This window comes from Arvicanthis niloticus, chromosome 26 (genome assembly GCF_011762505.2).
Source record: "Arvicanthis niloticus isolate mArvNil1 chromosome 26, mArvNil1.pat.X, whole genome shotgun sequence".
Taxonomy (NCBI): domain Eukaryota; kingdom Metazoa; phylum Chordata; class Mammalia; order Rodentia; family Muridae; genus Arvicanthis; species Arvicanthis niloticus.
The window spans coordinates 4707504-4726842 of NC_133434.1; the positions used below are offsets into that span (position 1 = coordinate 4707504).

At 41.1% G+C, this 19339-nt stretch overlaps 1 protein-coding gene across 4 annotated transcripts in view; it reads right to left on the reverse strand.

The window, feature by feature from the left end:
- The window catches only part of Fam118b (family with sequence similarity 118 member B), a 48177-nt gene that overhangs the window by 10330 nt on the left and 18508 nt on the right, over positions 1 to 19339 (reverse strand). For all 4 annotated transcript variants that reach the window (XM_076924624.1, XM_076924621.1, XM_076924623.1 and 1 more), the window contains exons 2-3: positions 14737 to 14829; positions 8548 to 8800 (exon numbers count right to left, since the gene is read on the reverse strand). In XM_076924624.1, the coding sequence (XP_076780739.1) occupies positions 8548 to 8800; positions 14737 to 14822 (339 nt within the window). In that variant the 5' untranslated portion in view covers positions 14823 to 14829. The remainder of the gene's footprint in view (positions 1 to 8547; positions 8801 to 14736; positions 14830 to 19339) is intronic.

Here is a 19339-nt window from a genome sequence, read left to right on the forward strand (position 1 = left end):
AAGCTGGCCTCACTCTCCCAGTGATCTTCCTGTCTCTGCCTCCCAAGGGCTGGGGTTACATGTGTTATCATGCCTGCCTTCTAATTTGTCATTTTCTAAAGAGAAGAAAATGGACAAGAGATCATGACTAAAGGATGAGAGTAGAAAGAAACAATTACCTCAAACTAGGCCTCTGCTAAGAAGGCAGCACTCAGACTCACTGTGCTTTAATATTCTTCCTCTTCTCCCCTTCTTCCTTTATCTTTAAGAGGACAATTTGCTAGTTGGTTTTTGGCAACTTGACACAGTTAGACTTGTTTGGGAAGACAGATCTCAACTAAGAAAAAAAACCTCCATCAAATTGTCTCTATAGGCAAATCTGCAGGGCATTTTCTTGATTAATGACTGATATGGCCCACCCCATATTGGGGGTCAGGGAGTACAGTGATACTCAAGGCTAGCTTGGTTTTCTATAGTCAAAACCACACAGAGAGACTGTCTCAAAACAAAACAACAACAACAAAACCCAAAAACAAAACAAAAAAGTAAATAAATTAAAGAAAGAAAAAAGGAAGGAAGGAAGAAGGAAAGAAGGAAGGAAAAGCAGTCTAGTAAAGCCATGAGACACAATCCAGAAAGCAGCACTTGTCCATGCCTCTGCCTCAGCTCCTGCTCCAGAAAGCAGCACTTGTCTATGCCTCTGCCTCAGCTCCTGCCCTGTTCTGAGTTTTTGCCTTAACTTATGTGGACAAATGGATTGTACGCTAAAATAAACCCTTTTCCTCCCCAAGTTACTTTTGGTCATGGTGTTTTAATAACAGCAACAGAAAACCTACCAGAGACAGAGGGAAGATAGGGAACCCAGGGAACAATGTGCAGTCTACATTATATAGTTAACTGACACTGTCTCAAAGGCATGGCCCTCCCTCTGGCTTCAGCCCCAAGTGCTAGGTTACAGGCACCTGAACTGCTTGTCCATCCATTGGCATCTTTTTCTAATTCAAGACACTTGGCTGCTTATGGCTGCTTAATTTAAAAAAAACAAAAAACAAAAAACAAAAACCATTTAATACTTCCTTGTAGTGTTCTGCCCAGGCCTACTTCAGAATACCTATTACATGACAAAATTATGAATAGATTTAAAATAATTTCATAATTAAAAATTTGTATTTTGCAGCTGTTTTGTTTTACAGCGCTGGGGATGGAACCCAGAGTCCTGGGTGTGTACTGCTGCATGACATCCATGGCCATCAGTTATTAAAAGCACTAAATCCAGGGACTGGAGAGATGGCTCCAAGGTTAAGCTTGTGTACTGCTCTTGCAGAGGAACTAAGTTTGGTTTTCAGTACCCAGGCCAGGTGGCTCAGAACTGCCTGTAGCTCTAGTTCCAAGGAATTCCGCACCTTATTCTGGACTCCACAGGCACTGACACCCACATATACACAGTTAAAAATAAATATGAACTGGACTAGAGAGATAGCTAAGTGGTTAAGAACATTTGATGCTCTTCCAGAGAACCTGAGTTCAGTTCCCAGAAGCCACATCAGGTGGCTTGGAACTACCAGTAACTCTAGCTCTAGGGGATCCAATGCCCTCTGCCAACACCAGGCATACATGTAGTATACAGACATACAAGCAGGCAAAACACTCAAACATATAAAATCTAAAAAAATAAAAATTAAAAAAAAAAGGAAAGAAAAGAGAAAACGAACCAGGCGTCTTGGTACACACTTTCAACCCCAGCATTCGAAAGGCATATTTCTGTGAGTGTGGAGCCAGATTGGTCTATATAGTGAGTTCTAGGACTGCCAGTGCTACATATAGCAACCCTATCTCAAAAAAAGAAAAATCTAAAATAATAAAAAATACTAACCATTAGTCAATTTGAAATAATTCATTTAACATATGGGTTTAACTACCTCTTTAGCTTCATTCAAGGTGTATAAAAAGAATATTTCTGCTGCATAACAATGGCGCAGGTACAACTTGTCATCTAAGTGATATCACAGCTATCTTGACTTGTGTAAGTACACTCTACAAGCTTGCACAGCAGCAAAATGGCCTATGTCTTTCTCAGAATGTATACTATTGTTAAATAACGAATGAATATATATCCCCAAGGACTGAGAAAATGCTAACTTCAGGTGAGAAGTTCATTTTATAACCAAGGACACAGTGACCTCGGGACAAAAGAAATTTGACACGAGAAAGTAACGAGGTGAAGCATCTTAACAAACATCTGATTCCTACTCTATTCTTGGTGTTATACCATTCGATAAGCTCAGAGGAAGAATTGCTCCATTGCTCAAGCTGTCCTTGAACCCCTAAACTCAAATGATCTTCTTCCCTCAGCATCCAGAGAAGCTAGGGCAACTGGTGCAAGCCAGCATGCATGGTTCCCACTGAAGCTGTGAGATACTGCATTCTGCTACCAGGAAGTAAATTTCAAACTCCCTGGAACAGACAGCTCCTTCTAGGTTCCCTCAAAGTAGTCTCCTATACTTTCCAGGTTTCCTTGTTTAAGTTTCCATGGAGTCACTTAAGCAGATACAGAAACACATGTCAATGTTCCTTTCCTAATGTGACATAGCATTTTATAAAATAACCAATTTATTTTTTTAGTCATTACTTACCAAATAGGTGCTATTTCCTCAGTGAAAGCATTAGAACACAGTTAAAATTATGCCTTGCCCTGCTGGAAACAAGCCACAGTTTAATGGGCTCTGTCCATTATGGTTCTACACTGCTCTAACCACACAGCACAGGCTTCTTACTGCTGTCAGCAGCTAAAGGAATTCTTTCCTAGTGTGTAAACAGATGGAGGGATCTATAACTTATTTGGCTGAGAATGTAGGTCATAGTCTTCAAAGTTTATCTAGTTTCATTACGTAATAATAATTATATCACACTGTGGTACACAGGCAGCCAATAGGAGACTGTAGTACTACCTAATTAAATTAATACCCTGATCAAAAACAGTGAAGGGGGGCTAGAGAGATGGCTCAGTTACTAAGAACACTTGCTGCTCTTCCAGAGGTTGCAGGTTAGATTTCCATCATCCAAATGGTAGTTCATAATCGTCTGTAACTCCAGTTCCAAGGGATCTGATGCCCTCTTCTGACTTCCATGGGCCCCAGGCACACACAAAGTGTACATACACACATGTAAGTAAAACTCATACTAAATTTTAAATATCTACCCCCTACCAAAACATTGATGAGTATATTAACTCTAGTTACTTAGTCACTACACACAACAGTCAACTACTACTAAATGCTAGTACCAGATTACTATTAAGGAATCAATGCTCTCCTACTTTACCAAATTCACAAGTCTATTTACCCAAGCTAACATGCAGCAGCTACTCCATCTCTTGGAGTCCTGCAGATATAACTGAAATCAGATAAAATGACATATACAAGCCTATCACTGCTTCGTTATCTCCAATAGCAGCAGACCACCAATCCATAGATGGAAGCCTGGTATTGCCCAGGACCATAACCTATCATTTGGATCTTTAATGTACCCCAAGGCCCAAAGCATCAAAGACGTGAAAACAAAAGTGCCATTAAGAAATTGTAGAACCAAGTGAGAAGTCCTTGGGTCACTGGGGGCATATCCTAGAAGGTGACTCTGGGGCCCTGGCCCTTTCCTTTAGCTTTTAAAGTATTTTTGTTTTATACTACATGTTCCTGTTATGATGTACTATCTCACCACAAGCACAGAACAATGGGGATAACTAAGCATAGCGTGGAGCCTCCTTCCACCCCCAACCCCTTCTTTGTAGAAGCCAACTAGGAATTTGGCTGTAGTGACAACACTGACTTCCAGACTATACACAGGAGAGTGGTATGGGAAGATCTCTACAGTATACTGTCAGGTAAAACATACTAGAGGATAGTATGTGTTATCCGAGAGATGGCAACAGTGTTCTGCTAACACTCCTAAAGCTGGATAGAAGAACTGTGTGAATGAAGGCTCAGGGCAGAGGGCAGATAAGACAAACACATCAACAGAAACAAGGTATGTCAGTTGGTATAGATAGCTACACATCCTTATGATTTTTGTAATGTATATAACAGTACTTATTCAAAAAAGCAGAATTAGGTTTCACATTTAATAAATACAGCGACTGCTTACTAAGAAGTTCTTTGTTGTGTCTTCTAACTCCATATTGTACTTGGCCCATGCAGATATACAACCATACACACTATGTTCCCATACCAGCTTGGTTACTATGAGCACAAGGAGAAGGGCATGGGTGGACCCCGGGTTAGTCATGGGTGAAGAACGTGAACTGTTTTGTTGTTGTTGTTCTGTTTCTAGGAAAAGATTCAAACTTGGAAATTCCTCGAGTCACTTGCTTTAGCTACATATCTTTTAGTCCCACTTCTGTGAGTTATCAAATCTTGTATAGCAATATTAAAAAGAGTGAAGATTTATGGTTGTTTGTTCTCTTTTACGATGTGGCCTCACATTCTAGCCCAAGGTAGCATTAAACTTGTGATCCCCTAGCCTGTCAGGTGCTGGGATTACAGGTGTAAACCACCACACTGGCCTTGGAAGGATGTGTTGCAGGATATTTGATCACATTGTGAACCCCGAGACTATGAACTGGAAAAATGTGTTTCTTGTGGTGTGGCTCAGCCCTTGAAAAAAACCTTCAACCCAGGAGCTTTCTGTAAACAAGAGCTAAAGTCAACAACAGGTCAAGAGGCAGAGCAAGCAAGCAGCTGACAGGGAGTGAACATAAGAAAATCCAGGAAAGAGAGGGGAGGGTCTTTGAGTTGAAAGGTATTTAAGACAGCATGGAGAAGGAAAACTTTTTTTTTTTTTTTTTCCTGTGACGCTGGTTGAAGAGGAAGGTCAGCTGGGTGCTTTCTCTGTCTCTCTGTGCTAGCAGGCTTTTACCACAGTGTCTGGCTCCTGAGTCTTCATTTCATAAATTAAATGTTTGAATTTTTTTTCTTAACATTTATTTATGAGTCCACTGTTGCTGTCTTTAGACACACCAGAAGAGGACATCAGATCCTATTACAGATGTTTGTGAGCCACCATGTGGTTGCTGGGAATTGAAGATGCTTTTGTCATTGTATTGATTTCCTTAGATTTGAAATCAAAGCTTTTGTCTTAGAGCAGGTAACCATAGAACTAAATTTCCCACCAGTGTCCTCTCTTAAGTTGATTCAAAGAAATTTTCATTTAAAATTTCATAACAGGAAATTTCTAAACAGAGTTTAGAAGTCGAAAGGAAATATCAGACTCCCACTCAGGCCCTAAGAATTTTCCCCCTTCACTCAAAACAGCACAGTAGATACGATACTATTTCATTTACTTTACCCTGTAATTCATCTTTCTAGTCCCACATAGAGGAAAAGCAAACCCCAGCATCCCTGACCCATCTCCTTCAGGGTCACTGACATTTCTACTGCATTTACTTTGAGCACTAGTCCCATTCTTTCAAGTAAAACTGATGCCTGATGAAAAAGGGGGGCTAGGCCACACTACCCCTCCAATCTCAATTCCAACAGCCACGCAAGCATCGCTACCGCCACTTATTCTTCACAAAACCACATGAATCAATAAGACCACAGCTGTTTGGTTTTTTCTTCTTTGGTACCGGGGATCCAGCCTTCTAATCTTGCTCTAGGCACTGTGTGACCCCAGGAGTCTGGCTCCAGGTCTACTGTACAAAAGCAAATGGCGAGAGGTCAGTTGATTTACAGAGGATTCCAGGGAGTTTAAATGCCAAGGTCTTGCCGATTCTGACTGCCAAGCTCTCTGCCTTGATTTTACAATGTCACTTCTTTATTACATGAAGCTGGATCAATAGACGGGGCCAATTAACCATGTTGTGTTACTATCAAGAAATCTAACGTTTTTTTTCTGATACTGATATTTTCCCAAATATGCAAAAGTAAAAAGAAGCGGAACACCTGCCTAACATGTGAAAAGTTCAATCCACAGCACTGCAATAAATAAATAAAAAAAACCCAAATAAATAAATGAGCACCCCTCCCCACCATGCACCAATCACCCAAGCTGAACAATCATGACATATGGCCAATCTAGTTTAACCTAAACTACCATGCATCATGACTTTTTCCTAACTTCACTGAGCTCTTAGGAGCCAATATCAAAGTATTAAATAATCTCACTTATAGATACTTTCTTGTGTTTCCTAAAAGATAAAGACCCCTGGACTGGAAAGATGGCTCAGTGGTTGGGAGCACATGTTATTTTCCCAGAGGGTCCAGGTTTGATCCTCAGCACTCACATGATGGCTTACTTCAGTCCCAGGGGAACGAAGACCCTCCTCTGGCCTTCACAGGCACCAGACAAATAGACATATTACACAGATATATATGCAGACAATATATTCATGTACAAAAAGTAAAGATAAGTCTTCTTTTTAAAAAGATCCCTGAGCTGGAGAGATGGCTCAGCAGTTAAGAGCACTGACTGCTCTTCCAGAGGTCCTGAGTTCAATTCCTACCAACCACATGGTGGCTCACAACCATGTGTAATGGGATCTGATGCCCCCTTCTGGTGTGTCTGAAGACAGCGACCATGTATTCACATACATGAAATAAATAAATCTTTTAAAAAAAAATCCTTTAGATATACATATCTGACCTCTTACTTGCTGCCTACAGACCTTCTTTGTACATTATACTGACATTTACAGGTTAAATCAACCTTGCACTCCTAAGAACCACTCGCTCATGACGTAGGATTCTTTTTTATATTCTACACTGTTAGGATATAACCTTGTAAAGGTCCTTGCATTGATATTCCTAAGAGACAGTGGGAGGTATAATGTGCAGGACTGGTAAACTGTCACACGTTGTTGAAACTCACTGAGCTGCTCCACTGCTTCAGACCCAAACACACTTGTTTCAAAGTGTCCTCCAAGTCTGGGCTGGACAGGCTAATCCTAAAATTCTGTGATAGGAAAGAGCAGTAAACCAGCCAAGAATAAAACACTATGCTCTTGAGAACAGTGAGGCAGCAACTTCCAACAGAAGTTACTACTGTGGATCCCATAAGAGCATCTACGTGGGGAAGAAAGAGTAGCTGGAAGTCCAGTTATGGAAAGCTCAGCCACAGAAAGCAAGCTCAAGTGAGTCTGCCTGGACTCCCTCAACTTCCCCGTCTGTTTCCTCCGCATGTCATGAGCATCAGTGCCTGATCTGATAACGTTCTCTGTATCTGCTGCTATCTGTTCTTTTCCTTGGAAGCCTCACCTGAAGAGACACTCTGCTCTGCCCAGGATTCCCTCTACTGGAAACTCCAACTGGCTGCATTAAAAGGTGTTCCCGTCAGTCAATTTCTGCTGGGTGTTTTAAGTACTTGATTTGAAGTTTCGCCCTCAACTTCCCTAACCCTATGAGGGCTAGGATTAAGGTGTATGCCACCACCACCTGGTTCCTGATAGCTAACTTTTAAGGAGTAAGTGCCCTTCCCTTCTTCCCAAGGTGCAGTTAATCCCATCCTACCAAAACACAGCCTGTAATCTCAACTGGAGGGTCAGGCCTTTTAGGTCAGGTTGTCCTTGGCCTCACATTGAGCTTGAGGATGACCATGGTTACATGAGACTGTTTAAAATAACACACTGCATGCAGCTTTATTTATGATATATTTGGGAATAATATAGTAGCCAAAACATATTCTAAATTTTGAGTGGGATGGTGCTGAGGGTCAAACCTAGGGCCTTTGTATATTTATATACATCCTAGGTAAGTACCTAACAATTGAACTATACCCACTGCCCATGGTGTGTGTGTGTCTGTGTGTGTGTGTGTGTGTGTGTGTGTGTGTGTGTGTGTGTGTGAGAGAGAGAGAGAGAGAGAGAGAGAGAGAGAGAGAGAGAGAGAGCGAGAGAGCATTGTTATGCATAACAGGCTAACCTGGAAATCACAATCCCTTTGCTTTCACTGACGTTAATATTTCTAGCATATATAACTAGTCCTTAGCATAAGTGAATCCTAATTTCAAGAAAATTTTAAGGTAAAGCAAGAAAGACAATTAGGTTCTTTGGAAAGTTAGGTAACTTAGCTTGATAAAATTCACTGTGGATATTTTGAGTTACAGCCTCTAAAAAGAACACTAAGAAGTGGTTTTACTTTATCCATTACACAGTAAGAATTATTTCCAGCTTGGCAGGGCACATGCCTATACTCCTCCTAACACCCAGGAACCACCCAGGTTTGTGGCCAGTATTTGATGTACAAGATGCTTTCTCAAACACAAAATCCAAACTTAAATCTTTCTAATATTTCCTTAAAGTCATGGATGTCAGGACATCATTTATAGTGAGAACAGAAAAAGCAAATGGAAAATAGCAAAAGTGTGTCAGTAGCCTTGTCTCCATATACGTAAGTTCTCAGCACATCACAGTAAAATGGGGTCAAGATGAGCACCCTGAACAGGCTCTAAAAATAGTTACGTTTCAGAAGAGCCAAATGTTATAAATACACAGCAATAAACAAATATTCCTGCTAAGTAAGCACACTAATCCCAGTTTCAGGAAATGTCACATGCCATGCCATACAGCAGACTACTCACAGGGGAGAGTTTCTGAATGAGGTCATGGGCAACATGGACGAGGTTCTTGTCTTCATGAAGACACTTCTGAAACTTTTTGCTTTCCTCGTCTTCTAGAAGATCAAAATCAATCGCAGCATCTAGTAAGGCCTGAATTAAGCCCTTCCAGGATTTCAGGGCTGGGACCTGCGGTGCAACTGCAGCACTAATGCCTGTTCCAATCACCAGCACAAGTTCTCGAGGCTTTTTGGTCTTCAAACTTGGAAGCAGCTTCCTAAAAAAAAGGAAAAGTCAAAAGATTGGAGCGTTCAGTAGACCTGGGGCACATGTGAAGACATCTGAGAAAGATGTAGCTGGCTCTCTCTATTCAATAGCTGTAACTTCTGCTGTTTGCTTCTTGAGTCAGGGTCTCACTGTGTCAGTCTTAGCTGGCCTGGAACTTTCTATGTGGACCATGCTGGCCTTCATCTCACAAAGACCTGTTTGCCTCTGCCTCCCCAGTGCTGGGATTAAAGGCACGCACTTTATAATTTTTAGCTGTAAAGATGAGGTTTCCAGTTTCTGAGACTTCTCCAGTAGATTAAATAAAGACCATATTTTTATTCCAGTTTTTGTTGGAAAACCAAGTAATGAACTATTTCAGGAATCCTAAAAAACAATCTTAAAATCAACTTTCTCCTTCAAAGTCTTCTCCAGCTAAGAAAACCACCAATGTTACAATAGATTCAAGTGTATTACAGCTGAAGTTATGCCAACTAAACTATCCTTTAAGTCAATAGTTATTTCAAAAGGACATGTTTGATTTATTTTCAAAAAAAATATTTTCATACAAATCAAGTTGATTTTGTTTGTTGAGAAATGTAAAACAATGAAGACAATGAAACGTTGATGCCAAATCTTGTAAGCAAAGATAAAACTCAGCATGAAAGCCAAATCTGAGCTTGGCTTTGTTCTATATATCACTTGGAGGGAGTGCTCAGCAGGCTTCTGAGAAGATGGGAGCCTCATGTTATTTGTCACAACAAACAGCCCTTTCTCACGCACACACAGAGCAGAGTCCTGCTGTGAGACAACATGAGGACAAGCATGCTTCATCCCCCTTCCCTCTCTCTGACTACACTAAAATCATGACTTGCCTTACCCCCCTTTCCAAATAGAACAACAAATAGAAACCTGATCAGTGTTGAAGCCGTGGGAAACAGCCCCCAGAACTGCCCGGCCCACTCAGTTCCTACACTCACTCATTTAATAAGTAGAAAGACCTGTACACACAGAGACACTAGGGATGACCATATATATATAAAACAGTTCATCTACTAGGAAAAAACTGTCAAAAGCTACTAGAAGCACATAACATTGTGTGTTTGAAACGAGAAATCAAGATGATGAATGAAAGTTGGATGTGATGGCCAAAGTCTACAATCCCAGAACTTAGGAGGCAGAGACAGCAGGATCAGAAATTTATGGCCAGCTAAAGGAAAGTCTGTCTCAAAAAATAAAACAAAAAAAATAGCAAATGGTACATAAATACACATGCAAATATACACACCCATCAAAGACTTTTCAGCAAAAAAAAAAAAAAAAAAAAAAGAAAGAAAGAAAGAATAAAAACCCCACTAAATGACGACGATGATGACACCCAACCGTGCGTTATTTATTTTGTGTGTCTGTGTGTGGGCACATGCCACAGTACATGTGTGGAAATCACAGGACAACTTTAGGCTTTTTTTTGCTCTTCTTGACATGTTGATCCCAGGGACTAAACGCAGGTCACCTGGCTTTGTGCTACCTGCAGAGCCATCATGATGGCCCTAATAGTCATTTTTAAAGAAAATATTAAGGCAAGATGGAGAGGGGAAATCAAGGGGACATGGGAAGGGAAAACTAACCTTTCACTTGAGAATCTGACTGGGTGTCAGAAACTTGGTCACCATAAAGCTTCCCCATAGAGACCATATTCTCTTTTCTAAGAGTTAAGTCGAACAAGGATGTTAAAAACAACAAATGAGCCGGGCAGTGGTGGCGCACGCCTTTAATCCCAGCACTTGGGAGGCAGAGGCAGACGGATTTCTGAGTTCAAGGCCAGCCTGGTCTACAGAGTGAGTTCCAGGACAGCCAGGGCTACACCGAGAAACCCTGTCTCGAAAAACCAAAACAAACAAAAACAACAAATGAACTAAGTACACACCTATTTAAGATTGGGGGGTTTAAATCTTGACTTTAGATGGCCCTTCCATACCTAAATCTAGACAAACGACCTTATAAAACTACCTTGCAAGTTCATTTAAAAAGGGAAAGCTAGGGGCTGGAGAGATAGCTTAGTGGTTAAGAGCACTGGCTGCTCTTCCAAAAGACCCAGGTTCAATTCCCAGCACCCACATGGTAGCTCATCACTGTCTGTAGTTCCAGTTCCAGAGACTGGGAACTCTCACACAGATACACAATGCAGGCAAAACATCACTGCACATAAAAACAAACAAATCTTTAAAAAGGAAGTTCAATAAGAGAAGGAAAGTAAGTACAACCAGCTCATTTATCTAAATAAAAGTGTGTGCGCACGCGTGTGCATGTGTGTGTGTGTCCTTTAAGACAGTATCTCCGGTAGCTTGGAAGTTCCAGACTCCTGATCCTCCTGTTATCTCACCAGTGCGGGAACTGCAGGAGTACACCATCTCACTCAGCTCAAGGTTTACTCATTTCTAATCTTTATGTAATCTTTAATCCTGCTGTAAATTATTCTGAGAAACATAACCAACAGCCACAGAATCAGTAAGTACAGCCATTATAACAACAACCACAGAGTCAGTAAGTATGGCTATTATAACGGCACCTCAGACAATTCTTGAGGAGCCGCACTGAGTGAGTGCTGTCCTTTCCCTGAGCAGCCTCTTCCCGAAACTGCCCATACTAAACTAAAACCATGTAACACCCCTGTCTTAATGTTAAAGTGTAAAACCTTTGCTTGTCCTGAAATTCTCCCCTGCAGCTTTGCCTGTACGGAGGTCTCTAAAGTGTAAGTCCTCAGCTCCTCCTGGCAGTGCTGGGCTGGAACTTGGTCAGCATGCATAAAGAGTAGGGTAAGACAGGATGACAGCAGAGCAGACACCAGAAGGCAACATAACTTTAGAAGTTCCATAAGAAAAGAAAACCCAGTTTCCTTTGTAGAAGCTCAGGAATGTTAGGTACACGTTCAGGTGGGTAGGTGGGTGACACTTAAACTCGGCAGTAGGTCTGTCTTCAGAAAGTCAGCCAGAGGACTGCATTTGAGAACACTGTGCACAGTGCCAGTGGGAGGGATAAAGAAAGAATCTCTAGATGAAATCTAAGACTTCTCTACCCAGTCTCCCTTGGGGCACTAAGATTCTTCAACCTTTTCTCGGGACCCAGTCTCCATGCATTCGAGAGATGGAAGGAATTCTCTCTGGGGAAATGGTCATTATGTCAGAAAAGACCCACAGTTTTACACAAGTTAGAGGTCCTCAACTGCTGAGCCTGCTCCAGGAAAGCTCACCATCATTCTGTGATGGTGAACACTGCTGCCAGTGTCACAGAATCTGGAATCAACTAAGAGAAAAGCCCCCTGGGCACACCTATAAGGCATCTTCTTCATCAGGTGGAAAGACCCACTCCAAATGTGGGTGGCACCTTATGGTGGCAGCCTGACAACAAAAAGGAGGTTGACAAGTTCATCCACTGTCACTGCTGCAGCTCTCACTGACCAGAATCTCTCTTCTGCCCTCTTCTGGACTCAAGACCAGGGGCTTGTCAGGAATCCCTTCCTCAGGCCTTCAACACCAGACTGTGACTGTGGAAACATAACTACTGGGTTCTTAGTCTCTTTAGAGAATCCTGACTACTATCCACAGTCACACAGACTCCTAACTGCTTCTCAGTAGCTTAAATATGAACAGACAAACTATGGTCACTCAATTTGCACACAGCCCACATGATAAGAGGCACATCAGAACAAGCTAGTAGGTGGAAAGGGATCACTCAGGAGGTTAAGGCTAGGAGAGGAAGACTGCATTAGTAAGACAGCTCATCTTCAAAAACAAAAACAGTAACAACAAAATTGAAGAAAATTTAAAATGTAACAAATTTTTAAAAATCTACAAAAACTGAGAAAAACTTTAAGAAAGTAAAACTGAAATAAACAAAACAGAACAAAACAACAACCCAACCAGAGCCAAACAGAGAGGCACAATCCAGTAATGAAAGCACTCAGGAGGCTGATGCAGGAGGGAAGAGCTGGAGCTGCAGGACGGGCCACATCCTTGACCCTATCACCAACAGTGAGAGATTCGAGCAAGAGAGAAAACAGGAACACACTAATGACAGAAGATTCAGCATCTGAACAAGAATTATACAAAGGCAGAGACATGTTTAATGGAAGGTTAATATCAGATTAACACAAAATGAAGTTCAAAATGAAGTTATTAAGAAAAGAAGTAGCTTGAAGGTACTTTTAGTTCCACAAGAACGGTATTATACAATTTGTATGCTAATGAGAATAATGTGATTTCTGTAAGTTCTAGTGAGCAAAGGCAAAAGAGATCATATTGTTACAAAAACTGGTGTTTTGGTTTGGGTCTGGAACCCTCACTGTCAAGGTTCAAGCGCAGGTTTGGTTCCTCATGTAGGAATGTTCAGGGGAGGGTTTTCTGGAAGGTGACTGGATCAAGGATGTTTTACCTTATCAATGGTTAATCACTGATGGGTTCATAATTAGAGAGCATTACTGAGATTGGGCGAGACTGTGAGTCACAAGGCCTACTTGGAGGCAATCACAAAGACGGGATCTGAGAGAATGGTATCTGGTTTCTGGGCCCTTCTTCCCTGGCTCTCTGATTCCCAGCAGTCAAAAGGTGGGCAACTCTATTCGACATGTCCCTGAGCGATGTTCTACCTCACAGTCCTCTCAAAGCAGCAGTGGAGCCAACAGACCACAAACCAAAGTCTCTGAAACTGTGACCAAATTATCACTTCCTCTTTTTAGTTGATTTCTAAAACAACTGCTAATCAGAACAGTGTCTACCTTGGTTTAGAATACTCTTTTCTGTCACCAGAGAAATCAGAGATATTAGCAACAGACTAAGAAAAAACATTTTCCTACCTAAAAATTCTATTTTCAACCATAATATTAAGTGCATGTATGTACATGATAAAGACATTTATTAATCTCCAACAATGATCTTCCCACATACTCTTACCAAGGAAGGTACCTGAGAGCATGCTTCAGTAAAATGGAGTGTACAATAAAATAAAGAGCAGATTAAGAAGCTGACTCCAACAGCGTTGAGGCCAGAGGTAAGAATCCACAGAATCAATAAACTATCAAGTTTCTAAACATTCCCAGCATATGATAGACTAATTCTTCTGTCGGTGTTTGAAAAGGAAAGGAACACAGAAAACAAGACAAACAAACAAACAAACAAACAAACAAAATCCAAGACAACATTTGGTAATGTGGAAGTTTAAAAAAGGCATAAAGGCAAAAATATAATCATAACACTTTAGGCTTGGCTACTAATACTATTTATGGCTTATTTTGTTTCGTTTTTCAAGACAGGGTCTCATTATACAGCTCTGGCTGTATAGACCAGGCTGGCCTCAAACTCACAGGGATCTGCCTGACTCTGCCTCTGTCTCCTGAGCGCTGGGCTTATTAATACTACTTATAAAGACACAATATTGTAAATATTGAGAATTGGTTGATCAAATGCTGAGATAAACATATGGGAAGATAAGAGTGAAGCCTGTGGGGCAGCAATACAGGGACAAGAACCAGGAAAGCAACTGAAATACTCATTTTCTATTACCAGAGAAACATAGCAGCACACATAATATTTAAAGTGTGTGCTGTCAGATGCTTGCCTGCAATCTCAGCATCTGGGGGCCTGAGGCGAGAGTTCTAGGCCAGCCTGGGCTATACAGCAAGACCTCATTACATAGTCAACAACAAAGCAAAATAGATGTCAAGATTAGAAAAACTGGAAGATGATTATCACGGAGGAGTAGGATATTATGAGCTTTAACGCAACAAATTTTAAAACTATGTACATAATCACCTTAATAAGTTAAATCTAAAGTCAAAATAATGTAGTCTTTTAAATAAAGGACTTATTAACTAGCGATATACCTATGATACAGGGTATGCACCTCCCACTAATGGTAACTTTCTATTCCTTTGATTCCCTTCCTCTTGTTTACCTGGGCTTTTTGGTGGGGGGTTCGCCATCATTGAAGAATCCAAAAATCTTGTCTATATCAGAGGCCTGGCTCCCTGTAGAAGCCATCCAGTTTCTAAAATAGATTAAACATCATGTACCAGGATTAGATCTGTAAAGCACATCATTTACAACAGCATATACATTAAGCATTTTAATAAGCTATATACCCAATTAACGGTACTGTGGGATGTCCTCTGCTTGCAGTAGTCTATTAGTTAACAACCACACCATGTTAAGGAATGAAATTAGCCTAAGGGAAGTCATCTTGAAGCTACAGCTCTGGCTACGTCAGTGCTCCACACCGCCACACTGCTTCTGTTCCTCAGAAACCCTTCCTCCCATCTCCCACCCAAACGCAGAGTTGTCAACTCATGTGAAACCGCTGGTCATCACTCTGTGATTTATACAAGGAGGTCTGGGAACCACTGAGGACATAAAACCACCCACACCTGAGTGGGCTAATGGTGCTTAGTTACCCATTACACTTAGCAACACAACAAGCATACAACTTGCTCACTGTTAGACACTCTCTGTGGTTAACAGCTGTCCTCGCAGGCTGTAGACACGTCTCTCTAAACAAGGAAGATATTTTAATCAAGCCACTGTGATAAACAGTAGCAATACTAAGCAAAGATATGTGAAAGACAGCAAACACCGTTGCAGGAAAACCAGCCCAAGAGCCACAAGGATTAGAATTAAAAACTACAATGGAAGTTTTAGCTGGAAACTTTAGTAAGCTGGTGACATTTAAAGTCTGATATCAACAACACTGTGTGTGTGTGTGCACACTTGCATGTGAATATGCATAGGTTGGTGTCTCTCAGCATATGTGTCGAGGTCAGAAGATAACTTTCAAGGTCTGGTCTCTTCCACCATGTGGGTCCCAGAGATCAAGCTCAGGTTGTCGGCTTGGCAGTCAGTGCCTCTCCCTGCTGAGCCATCTCACTGGCCCAGCAGTAATCTCTCAACACTGACAACGTAGACGATAATAAAAGCAGAGCTCTGGATATGTTATGATGCCCTACTGCCAATGGCAGGACTTTACTGTTAGAAGCTTTGGTATTTAGTAAAGCCGTGTGCTGAAGGCTGAGTTTCTTACCCATACTCCATCTCACTCAATGACCTTCTCTTTGATATTATAGTCATTAGGAACTAGAAGTCATAAAATCACAAGAGTTAGGACACACATCACCTTTCTGGTCAAATCTTTGATCCTGATCTCCAGAAAGCAAACCCCTGGGAACACAGGTCAATCTCCAAAGTTGGAAATTTTTGCCATAACTTAATCATCTGGTATGACTGTGAAAAGGATACTGTAAACTCTTAAAAATAAAGTCAATCAAACAAAAGTACATGTTTCCTAAGAACAGAATCTCCGGGGAAAGCTACATAAAATCAAACTTGACTTTTCTAGACCTTAGACAGTTTGTGAATGTTGGGTGCACAGGAGGCACACCGCCTTCCTTCTCTTCAGGGCCTTTCATTTCTTAGAGTCTCAAAGCTTTCTATTTGCTGACAGTCAGGTTTGACCATCTTGGAAATATTTTTACCAAGTTCAAATTTATATAATAGAAGTCATTTTCTGCCTAATGTCTATGTTTTATGGAGAACCAGTGATAAAAAACAAACAAACAATAACAACAAAAACGGAAACTTCTTTCATACAAACCACAATTTGTGTGGCTATGGTTTAAAATAACACTAAGGAAAGGAAATATATTTATGCTTCCCCCACCCCCATAAACATGGTTGCAAAAACTCATTACTTAGACAAATTAAACCCAAGTAAAATAATTGAGCACTGAGGAACGTATAATAAGAGGAACTTAATGTAAAGTTTGAATCCTGGAATATTCAGGATTTAGTGTTCAACTCAAATACTAAGGCAGTTTTGTTTAAAAATTAAAAATTGCTGGGCAATGGTAATACAACTGAGGCAGGTGGATCTCTGAGTTTGAGGCCAGCCTGGTCTACATACAGAGTTCCTGGACAGCCAAGGCTCCACAGAGAAATCCTGCCTCAAACAGACAGACAAACAAACAAACAAACAAACAAACAGACCAAGACAAAACAACCAAATTAAAAAACCAAACCAAAACAAAACATAGTACTTATTACAAGCCATACTACAAGCAGAGCTACCTGACGGCCATTTCAGCTAGTCACAGTGAAGGTACGCACTGCGCAGCCTGCTCAGTTTGGAAGAACTGTTTGTTATATACCTCTCACTGCCACCGCCACCAACACAACTAGACCAGTCCTTTTTCTCTGGGAATCAGGGAAATGCATCATTTGCTTTGTTGTATTTTCAACTTGACTACCGGTTAATTCCTGATGCTTTTCTCTACAGAACCTTTCTGAAGGCTCATTTCATTTTAAGAAAACTAAAACACACAACAAACAGGTTCTGACTGGAATGTTTTAGGTCCTATTACTGAGAAGCTGAATGAAAAGTAATTCTGTATGTCTTTATCCCAGCTGTTCACCCATTCATCTTGATTTTGAGCAGACTAATGCTTTGCTCTCAGTCAAGGGATGTGTTACATGAGATATGTGCATATTCCAGTGCATACATTATTAAACTTGTATCTTATTCATCCTAGAGTATTGTTTTGGGGCAGGGGAATCCCTTTTAACATTTATCCTGAACAATATACAGTGCTGCTAAGGAGCCTCAGAGGTAAGTATGGAAGTCTGGCAGAGAGTTTCTAACATGTATCAACTAGTTAGTTCACACGTGAATTATGTTCTATGACTACTATTTGAGCTTTCATTTAGGTGGAATTTGCTATGTATAAGGAGTGAATGAAGTCCTGAGTGAATGCGTGTTGTTGCCATGGGCACGGCCAAGGACTTTTCAGGGACCCCAATGAGAGAATAAAGCCGTCCCCAGATGAGACTCAACAGCAAAGCCTTCCTGGGGTCTCAGTGCAGATGTTAACAACATGTGCAGACAACGTCCACTGTAGCTGTCTACCATCAGATGTTTATGACCTGAAGACTTCTCTCTGACACAGGCTGCTCCTACGGAGATGAACTAAGCTTGCCTCCTTGTTCAGCAGTATAAATAATAAACATACTGAGCATGGGGGTGAGACACTGGCTTTAGCTTCTCCATTAGAGAGCCTAGACTATCCAATCCAATCTTTTCTTTTTATGTCTCTCTCTGTCTGTCTCTGTCTCTGTCTCTCTCTCACTCTCACTCACTTTCATTTCCTTTCTGCCCTAGTCCTGCCTGAAGCCTTGGAGAATGCAGCAGTAGTAAGTGGAAACACTTTTCTATCACATGTAAACAGAGGCATTATCTGTGGTGGTGGGTGTTCCTGTTAGTCCAATGACTCTGAAATCCTTCGAGACTGACAGAATATATGAAAATCAAAGGCAGATGCTCAGTGAGCACTAACAAAAGTGAGAGTGGGGTCAGTAACAAAACTTTCAGGACAAATTTTCAAGTGAGATAATACTTAGCAGGATAGTAATCCAGATCTTGAGTGGTAGAGACAGAAGATCATGAGTTCAAGGCCAGCTTCACCTACATAGTGAATTCAAGGCTAACCTGGGCCTGCATGAGAACTTCTATTAAAAAATTCAAAATAAACAGCATTTATACTTTGAAACCTGTCATCTTCAGGAAACAGAGTTGGAGAGGCAAGACAACTTTCTAAGAAAAACTCTGGAAAAAGGAGGGGGAGGTAAAGAAAGGGGAGAGAAAGGGAGTAGTTATCTGGACAATGGATAGGTTGTCACTTGATGGACCTGGGATCTGAAACCATCAGAATCCCAGTAGCCCTTACTTTCCTAGCTTCTTGGAGGTAGGGAAAAGGCAAACTGGCTCTGAACTCAGCATTCAGGTGGGTCTACCAAATGCTTCCTCATTCTCACAGGCTTCCAGCACACTCACAGTACTAAACCCAGGCAAGCTGCATGCTACAAAGAACTTGGAATAACACCAGTGAGAGATGGGCAGATGGAATAAGGCAAGTTGCAAGAAGTCCAACATGTTTTGGGTTTTGGCCAGAAAGCAAAGGATTTACAAATAACTAGTGTAAAAGATTGGCACATTTCTTGCAGCAAGCTTCTCTATTTTTATGAGAAATGATTAGAACACTTTTACTTCAGCAAACACACACATACACACACACACACACACACACACACACACACACACACAGAGACAGAGAGAGAGAGAACGAGAGAAAAGAGCTAACTTTATTTGTTTATGTATCTATTTATTTTAAGAAAAATGACAATCATCCCATGTCTTGAGAAAAACTCAAGCCCCTCACATCATGACTGTTGGATGAATTCCAACACATCTGTGTTTAGCAGCTGTGGTGGGCGGGGGGAGAGAAAGGATGCCAAGTGTAAAGAAGGTACTTCAAAGGAGCATCTCACGATGTTGTTGAAGCAAACACATTCAATAAAATATTTTCCCTGGATAGCTGATAAATCCTTTCCACAAAGCAGACTGCAGCTTTCCTACCAGATTTGGGGAATTTAAGTTAAATCAGTTTTGTTTCTCTATCTCTAGAGTTCCATGACAACTATACCTAGGCTAGACAAGACCCATCCCCAGCATCATA